The 10,464-nt window shown below is 37.7% G+C and overlaps 1 protein-coding gene across 3 annotated transcripts in view; it reads left to right on the top strand.

The window, feature by feature from the left end:
• Positions 1-2,365: 2,365 nt before the first annotated feature.
• The window catches only part of LOC131040386 (pentatricopeptide repeat-containing protein At1g09900), a 28,980-nt gene continuing 20,881 nt past the window's right edge, over positions 2,366-10,464 (top strand). Inside the window, exons 1-2 of one of the 3 annotated variants that reach the window (XM_059207686.1) lie at positions 2,369-2,570; positions 2,893-5,154. In XM_059207686.1, coding sequence (XP_059063669.1) covers positions 3,076-5,007 — 1,932 coding nt within the window. In that variant the 5' untranslated portion in view covers positions 2,369-2,570; positions 2,893-3,075 and the 3' untranslated portion in view covers positions 5,008-5,154. The other 2 variants (XR_009104827.1, XM_059207685.1) reach the window with 2 other exon arrangements.

Below are 10,464 nucleotides of genomic sequence, written 5' to 3'. Positions count from 1 at the left end.
AGGTGGTGGAGATGGAATCCATCATGCATTTGAAAAGCAAATGAAATGGAAGGTAGATGGGTATCATGGTTTGGATAACCGATTCTTGATGTTGTTATCGAGTATCATTATTTGGGATCTAACCATACAGTAGAAAAAAGTTGATTCTTGAAATCATTATGTCAAGAACCAACACGGGGAAAAATAGGTGGTTTTGTAGCTTGCAATGGAAGGAAATTTGTAGCTCATTCTAGGGAGTACATGGTGTCTAGTTGAGAAGGAACAAATCTCCATACTTGCACTATCGAGCTAATCTCTAAGCATGAATCGCTACCATTATACTTTGTTTAGTTGATATTTTACATGCATCTTTTAGCATTAATAAAATGCACATTTCTGAACTACTCTTTCTTCTAGCATCTGAGAATAACATGTGGATCGAATCATTAAGTTAATGAAATCATTTGAAGCTAGTCTTAAAAGACAGCTTAGTAAGTTGATCAGGCCACAGTGTAAAAGAACGTAATAGAATTCACATTCATGCTAAGATATTACTATTTATTCCAGTTGTAGAACAAAACTATTTAAATATATATATATAAATAAGATTGTTTTGGAATAATTCTATTTTCCATTCAAACTACAACCATACCGAGCCTGGCATTATTGTTGCTTATTTAGCATTTGTACATAGACCCTTATTTGGGTCAAATTGAGACTTAGAAGGGGGATTAATGTCTTCTTTTCTGCAATATTATTGCAATGCATTCTGTTCTAAGAGCTCGAAAGAGCCAAGTTGTGTACCATCCATGGACCATAATTGGTTGATATAAACTTGCAATACCAGTTGGTAAACTTTATCAAGACCGAAAAGTAATTGGTTGTGGGTACATTGAATTTAGTGAAAAATTGTTATTTAATTCAAATTGGGAAATGTACTTGCATGTATGCATGGATGTGCAAGGGATGCACCTACATGTACACATGTAATATGCCAAAAGCACCCAATTACTAGCATAATTAAATAATGCTTTTGCTTAATATGAATCATGTTGTGAATGGTAACTCTCGAGCATTCTTATGTATATTAGGGTATACTCTCATTCTAAGAGGTTAAGAAGTAATCCTAATCAATAAAGAGAATTGAGACCATGGAAATTTTAAAATTGTAATTCATTCGACTAGAAAGATAACGTTTAACTATGCATTAAGAATTACAAAGGAGCTGAAACCATAAAGTTGACTATATGTGAACATTATCTAGTTGAGCCTTGCAATAAACATAATGCAGTGTTAACATATTGTAGTAGTTAAGTCCAATATGTCAGGTGAACTAGAACTTGAGTGTTACTGTAACAAGTCAAGTGGGGTGGTAAGCATTGATTGCATGTTCAACATGCTATGCAATTATATAAAATCTTTGGCCAAGGTGGCACAGGATGATCCAGATACACTATCTAGTAAGAGGCTCATGCTAGTTAGGAGTTACCTATAATGTGTGATTTCAACTAGAGTCATGTAGGTTCTAAATACTAGGCTCAAATGACAATTAGACCTAGTCTCGTGTTTGCACCCTCGTGAAGGATAGATTGACTTCCATAAGAAAGGTGTGCAGGAGACCACCAGGTTTGTTGTTGGAGGTAAAACGCCTTGATAATGTTCTCTCATGTAGAGTAGGCCAAGACTTGTAAAAGATACCAAATTGGAAAACAAGCTTTTGTAAACTCTAACCCTTCCTATTTAATTGTTGCATAATGTTTATGTTAGTGAGAAAGAACAAGTTAACTTCTTTTCTTTATGTAATTCATTCAATTGATGCATGTGATTACTTGTTACCATTTGTTCAGAATAGTTTAAAATGTTTTAAAAAAATTGTTCATGCAATAGATAACATTTCATTTTATGTATATTGTATAGTTTTCCTTATGAATTTCTTTCAAATTAAGTTAGAATATTACATATTTTTAGGCATTTATAATTATAGTTGCCAATTTCCTACTAGTTCAATTTTACGAGTTAGGTTCATTTCCACATGCCAAGTTCACTTCCATAGAAAGTGAAATGATAACTTTTTTTTACAAGACTTTATTTTCTATCACATTGATAAATCAATTCCTAATTTTATTTAAAGAGAGGTAAACACTTTTGAGTCAAAGCTCCATGAGGTCACAAATGGGGGGCCTCATCCCCAATATAACCATTCAGCAATTGCACCCTAATTGAGTTTGAATCTTAATGCCAAGAACAACACTACAACTTAACCATCATATCATGCCAATTGACAGTTCACACATAATTAACCATTCTCTTTCCTCTTTTAAATTTCCAACTAAATATTACATTACATAATTTCAATCCTAAACTTTAATCCTGAATAGATTTGTTTTATCATTGGGATTTAGTTAATATAGTTAAGAGGATGTATATGAGGAATATTTCCGTGATTTAAGCTACCTAAACACTGTAAATAATACTCTTAATTCGCGAAGTTTTTGCTCTGTTCGACAAACCAATTTTGGAACGCTGCCGAGGGATTTTTCATTGCAAAAAAGCAGCTTCTCTCTATGTTTCCAGCAGAGAAACTTTCTGAGGTAAAGTTGGCATATATTTATGTTTAATTTTAAATCATGAACCACAACATACCAGCAGCTATTTGGCTATCGGTATATTTTGTGCCAATTTTCTTTTTCTTTTGTGTGTATGAAACACGAAGAGAATCAAGCTCAAAAACTTTGTCAGATTCATGTCAGATTGTGATAATTAAATTTTAAATCCTAATCTCAAACGTTAAACCTTAAACCCTAAACCCTAAGCTCTGTATTACCATTTGAAAACCTACAATTTCAAGTAATGTGAAGCTCTGGCTGCCAAATGCGTAATCTTTGAATGAGATATTGTCTGAACTTCTCACAGGAAAGGATTCTTTTGCACCCTATTAGTTACCCTTATATGGAGTTGATTTTCCTGAAATAAGATATATATTCTGTTCCGGATGTTGTGTAGAATTACATCAGGGGAAATCAAGGCAGAAAAGAAGGATAGACGACAGCTAATCTTATTTTTCTGTGATCATTTTTAGTTCTCATTACTGTAGATATGGCCACAGTTCATGCTTTCATATTCAGTAGAGTTGAGAATGTTTATACCATATGCAACCCTTCAAGTAAAAGCTCAAGAAGAACCAGGAAAACTGTTCGCTTGGTAGGTGCTAAAATCCCAAACGTTTTGCCTTCCTTTCCAGTGGTTGATAGCATCTGTAGGTCTACATCTATTCGATGTATTATGGGAGAAAGGTTAAAGCAAGGACGTGAATTAGAACTAGAAGACACTCTACTCTGTCGCGAGGAAGACAGGAGAAAAATCTTCTCTGAGAAAATGACTGCCGCAAAATCCCTGGTCAGAGGGCGTTCAGAGTTTTGGGATTTAGTTGATCAAATCTCCACTAGCCTACACAGAGAACATTGGGAAGAAACAAGTGAAATTACAAAATTGAGATCGATGAAGAAAGATTTGAAGGCAGATGTTGTGCTGGAGGTTCTGAAGCTTCAAACCAATGCAAAGAAGGCCCTTGAATTTTTTCACTGGGCAGGAAAGCTGGAGGAATATGAGCACCATTCTGACTCCTACTTAAGTATTATTGTGATTCTGAGCTCATCAAACATGCTTGATGCAGCTCAAGCCATCATAGAACAGATGAACAACAACGGGCTTCAGATAGATTCAGGCATTTTCGCTGTTTTGATGAAATGTTATGGAGACCTCGGGAAAACTAGAGAAGCATTGGATGTTTTTGACTCCATGAAAACTAAGGGATACGTGCCTGGGACTAACTCTTATAACACTATTCTGGTAGCCCTTGTTAGGGCTAAAGAGCTTGAAATGGCGGAAAGCATTTATGTAGAGATGTTGGGATACAGAGTAAATATGAATACACTAACTTTCACAACAATGATTCACTGCTTGTGTTTGAGAAACAAACTTGAAGAAGCAAAGGGCATGCTCGAAAACATGTTGGACCAAGGCTCTTCCCCAGATGTTGTAACATATACGACATTAATCTCCAGCCTTTGTAAAAGAGGAAAGATGTCACAAGCATTTGACATTTTTGGGAAAATGCAGGAGCAAGGTTGCAGTCCAAATGTTATTACTTACAATTTTATGATATACGGACTGTGCTTCGTAGGCAAAGTGGAGGCAGCTATCGTATGGCTGCAGAAAATGCCTAGTAAGGGTTGCACCCCAAATATCTACAGCTACACTTGCGTAATGGATGGTCTAGGTAAGGTTGGCAGAACCAATGAGGCAAAACAGTTGCTTAGTGAAGCTATTGGGAAAGGCCTGGCACCTACCCTTGTCAGCTATAATGCCCTATTTCATGGATATTTTAGGGAAGGAAGGCCAGATGATGCTCTGGATCTGTTTGATGAGATGTCTCGGAAAGGTATTAGGCCTAACAAGGTATCTTACACCACCTTGATTCATGGCCTTGTAAAATGGAGAAGAATACCAGAGGCTTTGAGATTACAAGATGCCATTGAACTGAAGGGTTATAAGCTTGATTTTCCAACTTTGAAGGCCTTGCTTCAGGGATTGTGCAAAGAAGGCAGTCACAAAAATGCATGCAGGTTATTCCGAAAAATGCAAGAGATGGGTCATCTTCATGATTCTGAGGCATATTATATGGTTATCAATGCCAATTTGTTGGCAGGAGAGATGGAAGAGGCATTGATCCTCTTCTATGAACTGGTGAGAAATAACCCACCAAATCTTTTAGTTTATAATAAAGTTCTCCAAGATTTTTGCATCAATGAAAGGCTTGATGATGCTATCCACCTTTTGAAATTCATGATTGAAAATGGTGGGGTTGCAAATGTCACTTCATATAGCATCCTGCTTAAAGAGCTTTGCAAAGAAGATAGAGGAGATGTTGCAAGGCAATTCTATGCAACAGCCTTGAAAAGAGGTCTGTTTCCTTATTACAATCCTGACAACCACGTATGCAGAAGAAAATTCATTGAATCAGATTGAGCAAGAGTTTTGAAAGCTTCGTACCATGTATGCAGAAGAAAATTCATGGGATCAGATTGAACAAGAGTTTTGAAAGCTTCACGCAGTTTTCTAACTTTCTAGTGTCATGAAGGGTTGGGTTAAATCCTGCATGTTATCTCTGTCCTGGTAAGTGTTTTGGTTTCATGGAATCTGACAGTAAAGAAGATTTTAGTGTACATTAAACAATTTCACATTCATGATGGAAGCTTAAAGTTTCCAGATATAATGGAGTAAACTCTAATCAAAGTTTACTTTCAGAAGCTTTTGTCCTATGTTACACAAACAAGTTTGCATATAGAATCATTTACTTGCTGAAGATCAATTCATGGAAAATAAAATAATTTTGAATCAAATTTGCTTTTCTCAGTTTTTTTTGAAGACAAGGAACTGATTATTCATTTGATCTAATTGATAAATAGGAAAACATGATTATTTCCAATTAATTGTATGCCCACATTTTGGTCAATTAGCTGCTACGAACCTTTTAGGGGTTACACTTTTGTTTAGTAATCTTATGCGTTGCTGGAAGAAACCAGCTATGCAGATAATATTTCTATATAATTGCACTGGTGTAAATCAGCTACGTCCAATTAATCGAGTACACAGGAAATTAGGAATGTGCATTGAGATAAATAAATTGTTGGGGGATGTTACAGTCATTCACCAGCAGTTATATTTCTCTCAATTAATGTAGGAGCGAATTAATTAATGGGAGAGAATCAGTTATGCTGCCAGCAGTTATGTAGCCAACAAATATGTGTTAGTTCTGCAGGCATATATGTGTAATATGTTAGTTACACATCGGTCATGCAGATAATAATTATGAGTCAATTAACATTAATCATGTAGTATAATTAGCAATACGCTAGTACAATATACAAACCCTGTAAGTGGCAAAAGGAATCTTAGAAGAGATACACAAAAGCCTTAATCCTGTGAGAGATATAAAAGGCCATGAGGTCTCAAATAAAAATGTGTGCATTTGGACAGGAATATTATTGAGCAGACTCCTGTGGATGGACTGATTGCATCCAAGAGCACCACCCATACTGCTGTTGGATTGGATCCAAGTTTATACTGATTTGTAATTTCCCCTTTTGGGATATTCTTTGAAACAATAATAATTAATCAAAATGTGATAATAGTTTTATCAAAGATTACAAATTATGATATATGTTCAGGTCAATAAAACATAGCACAATAACCAAAACTGATCAAATCGTGAATTCTCTGGAAATTCTTTGCAAGTCTGTTGAATTAGAGGGTTTCGTCCTGTTGATGTGTTTTTTTATGCACATGCAAACATAGAATAAAATACCAAGATATCTTATACTCTCTTGAACAAAATTTCGCTGAATGCTGAAGATTTCGCCTAAGGATCAATCAAGGCAACTCCACGGTTCTGGTATGTAGGGTCTCTACGTGTGGATAAGCTCAATTTGGTCTGATGTGATTATGCTGGAATCACAAGGGGACTTACGTTTGATTACCTGAGCGTCTGATTTGCTGGAACTTGAATCCTATCTATTAGTTGGAAGATAAAGAAATATCAAAAGATACAAGGTTTAGAGAATCTATTCTAGGACCTAGAATGTCAGAAGATAGATGAACGACTAGGTGGAGTCCTACTGGGTTGGGTATCACCATCAGGTTGAACAATCTGACACCAAATCAGTGCGATCTTCTAAGGGATGCTTCGAATATATTCAAATCGTACACCATCGGACATTGATCACCATTCAAGTTAATGCATGAACAATAGACATGTAACGACTTGAGATTAAGCTCATTCTATGCCATTTGACCACGTAGGGCGCACTTTAGTCAGTAAGAGGCTAGTGGTTTGGACTAGGCGGATTCCACGCGAGTGCGTTCAATAACTTCCTTCATTCAATCTAATTATTTACCATCTAAAACGAAGGTTCAACAAGAAACCATGCATATTGCAAAGAAACAACACACTTCACCATAACTTCAATGAAAATGGAGTTCATTTACAATCAAGGCAACAATTTCTTGCCTTCTCTTCCTAATCTACTCTAATTGCTATTCTATTTTACTGACTATTAGCTATTCTAACCTCTATTAACCAACTATTAACCCTTACAAATGAAGAGCCAGAGCTTTATATAGAGAGCTCTTTATAATTCAATGGCTAGGATTACAAGATGAAAACCCTAAATAGGGTTTGTTACAACAAACTCCCTTGGCCAATGAGAAAATTGCATTTCATGAGTGTGGACCAATAGATGTCAGGGGTAGGTGCCTCGAAGTTTGTGCCATCATTGGTGAGTCAGGTACATTGATACTGGACATGTTGAGGTGGAGCTATCTGATTGGAGGAATAGTGACTGGGATGCCACCTTGTCTGGTACTTGTTCATATCTCTTTTGATACTCAATTTGGTGGTGATGCTGAGAAGCTAACTTTGATTAACTCTTCTGAAACTATCTGCTTCTTCAACGTACCCTTGCACTGACCTTGGTTGATCCTTCTTTGTCCCTGATAAGTGGCGTAACTTTCCTTGGCTCCCCTGTGCTTGATGAGGCCTCTTCATAGTCAAGTCACTCCTTCTTTAGTAGCTCATCTTGCGTTGAAATGTTTATAAGATCTTTCTTCTTGCCATCCTGTGGTTTCTTTATGTGGCAAAATGAGGTCCTTGAGGATAGCCTGGTCTATTACGTGCAACTCTTTGAATACTTGAAGTCTTTAACACTTTAGTCTTCTTCTCTGCACTAAAGGTGTCCTTGATGCTGATGAGGTTTGAAGAAGTCGACTTTGTCCCGACCTAATCTTCCTTCTAGCCCGGTCTTGTTGATCTACAAAACAAACCAGGATGGTGTCAAGCACATATGATATGCATTCTAACATAGCATTTCTTGTCTTAAATCATCAACAATAAGGCATTAAGATCAATTTGGCCCTACGCCCTCTCCAAGAACCTATAATGAAATGCGCTCTGGATCCTCTCCAGGGATAGGACCTATAATGAGATTTTCGCTCAGGACCCTTTGGAAGGGTCAAGAGCGAATTTCTTTCTTTAGGTTGAATTCTTCCTTCCTTTCACTTCAATTTGCATTGGTTTTACCTTTCGATCCCTCTCTCATGAAGACATCACTTATTTGACCCTCAGAATGGCTTAAAATGACTTCGCTTTGGACCTTGGGCAAGGTACAGCCTCAAGAAAAATTCGCTCTGGACCCTTTGGAAGGGTCAGGAGCTAAATTTGCATTTTACTCAATCTTCCCTCATAGAACTTCATCTCTCACCCTTACCTTATCAAGATCAAGTCACTTGCCTTCAAAATTGCTTAGAGATAGGTTTTGCTCAAGGACCTAGGCAAAATATTAGACCTTCTAGGAATTTCACTCTGGACCCTTTGAAAGGGTCAGGAGTGAAATTTGCATTTTAGCTCAAATTTCATCATCTCTTTGCCTCAAATCACTTCTCAAGGCAAGAATATATCAATCCCCCCTCAACCATGTCCTAGGAACAAAAACTTTGTTTTGAACAAGGAGGAAATATGTGTTTTAAGAAAATTCGCTCTGGACCCTTTGGAAGGGTCAGGAGCGAAATTCTTCCTAGGCCCAATTTCTTCATCCATTCATCCTTTCTTTGTCTTGAATTTAACTTACTACATCTCCTCCCATCATGATCAAGTCAATATGCCATCAATTTAGCTCAAGACAAGGCTCCTTTAGGTGCATTAGAGAAAATAGGGAGTCCTATGAATTTCGCTCTGGACCCTTTGTAAGGGTCAGGAGCGAAATTTGTGATTTAGCCTCAATTCTATCATATTCAAGCTAACTTGCTCTCAAAGTGGTGTCCATTTCAACGTTTTTGGTGAGGAAATAAGCTATCCTAAGGATTTTGCTCTAGACCCTTTGGAAGGGTCAGGAGCGAAATTCATATTTTAGGCTCAATCCACATCCAATTTGATCTTTGATCCTTTTCTCTCCATGATCTTGCAAATTTGCCCTCACTTTTGCTCAGAATGACAACCATTTAATGAATTTGGTGAAGAACTAGGTCTTTTAGGGAATTTCACTTTGGACCCTTTGGAAGGGTTGGGAGTGAAATCTGCAATTATGCCCAAATTATTGACCTTCTCATCACTTGACTTTATTGCACACACCAATGCTCTCTCAATAACGCCCCAGGGACAAGGTTTGTGAGGCAAATTAGGACTAAGAAGGGAGATATAAAGAAATTCGCTCTGGACCCTTTGGAAGGGTTAGGAGCGAATTGAGGAATTAGCCTTAAATATCACTCAAACACTCAAACTGTACCCTCACTCACATTGTTCTCACCTTAGGACACACCAACAAACCACCTTAAGGAAGTGTCTAGCCAAAACGTTGAATGAAAAGTGCATCTTAACAATTTCGCTTAGGTACCCTTGGAAGGACGGGACCTATCTAGGAATTTCGCTCTAGACCCTTTGGAAGGGTCAGGAGCGAAATTCATGTTTTAGGCTCAATTTTCTCATTTTCCCCTCAACTTTGCTCTTAGACTTGGCTTTTGGGTCCTTCCTTCATCTTAATCAAGTCCATTTGCCTTCAAGGTGATGTCAATTCAATGCTTTTGATGACAAATTAGGTCTTTCTAAGGATTTCGCTCTGGACCCTTTGGAAGGGTCAAGAGCGAAATTGATGTTTTAGACTCAATTTCCTCATCCCATCTTGTTCCAACTTGCTCACAAGGCATAAATAGATCATTCCTCACCCAGTCAAGGCATAGGAGTAAGCTTTGAGGTCTAGACTTAGAGCAAAAGAAGATTCTAAGGAAATTCGCTTTTGTCCCTTTGGAAGGGTTAGGAGCGAATTTGGCAATTGTGCTCAAATTCTTCATCACTAACTTGACTAAATGCCCTAGGTCTTAAAGGCAAGGCTCCTAGCAGGATATAAGGACTTCCTCAAACTCAATCAAGACTTAACCCTTGAAGCAAGACCCAGGCCTAATCAAGAGGAAGCTCTCAACAAATACCTTGACCTGGACCACCTACTGACCCATTCGAGCCTAAGTAGACCATCCCATCCTAACGAGCCCTTTGGCGACCCTTCAATGCAAAGACTAATAGCCAAGAACCTAAAAGACTAAAATAGGAAGACTAACCCTAGAAAGAAAAAAGTAGGGGTCCCCTTTTGCAATGGGGCGATGTGTGAATACGTGTCACAACACGTCCCTAACTCAACGGTGACAATACCATGGACCCCATCCTTAGCATGTCAAGGGTGTGAAAGGATCACTTTCCAACCCTTAGCTCCGCTTGGAGGGTTTTCATCCTCAACCAAGATTTGAATCCAAACTAAGTATGAAAGTGTTGGAATCAATGAACACAGAGAGGGCGTGGGGGGGGGGGGGGGTTGAATCAGTGTTCTGCAATTTACAATGTTATTAAACTAGTTCTTAAACCACCAAATGCATAAGAATGAA

This window comes from Cryptomeria japonica, chromosome 7 (assembly GCF_030272615.1).
Source record: "Cryptomeria japonica chromosome 7, Sugi_1.0, whole genome shotgun sequence".
NCBI classification, from domain to species: domain Eukaryota; kingdom Viridiplantae; phylum Streptophyta; class Pinopsida; order Cupressales; family Cupressaceae; genus Cryptomeria; species Cryptomeria japonica.
The sequence above is the reverse complement of the archived record's forward strand: the minus strand, read 5'-3'. Positions and strand labels throughout refer to the sequence as shown.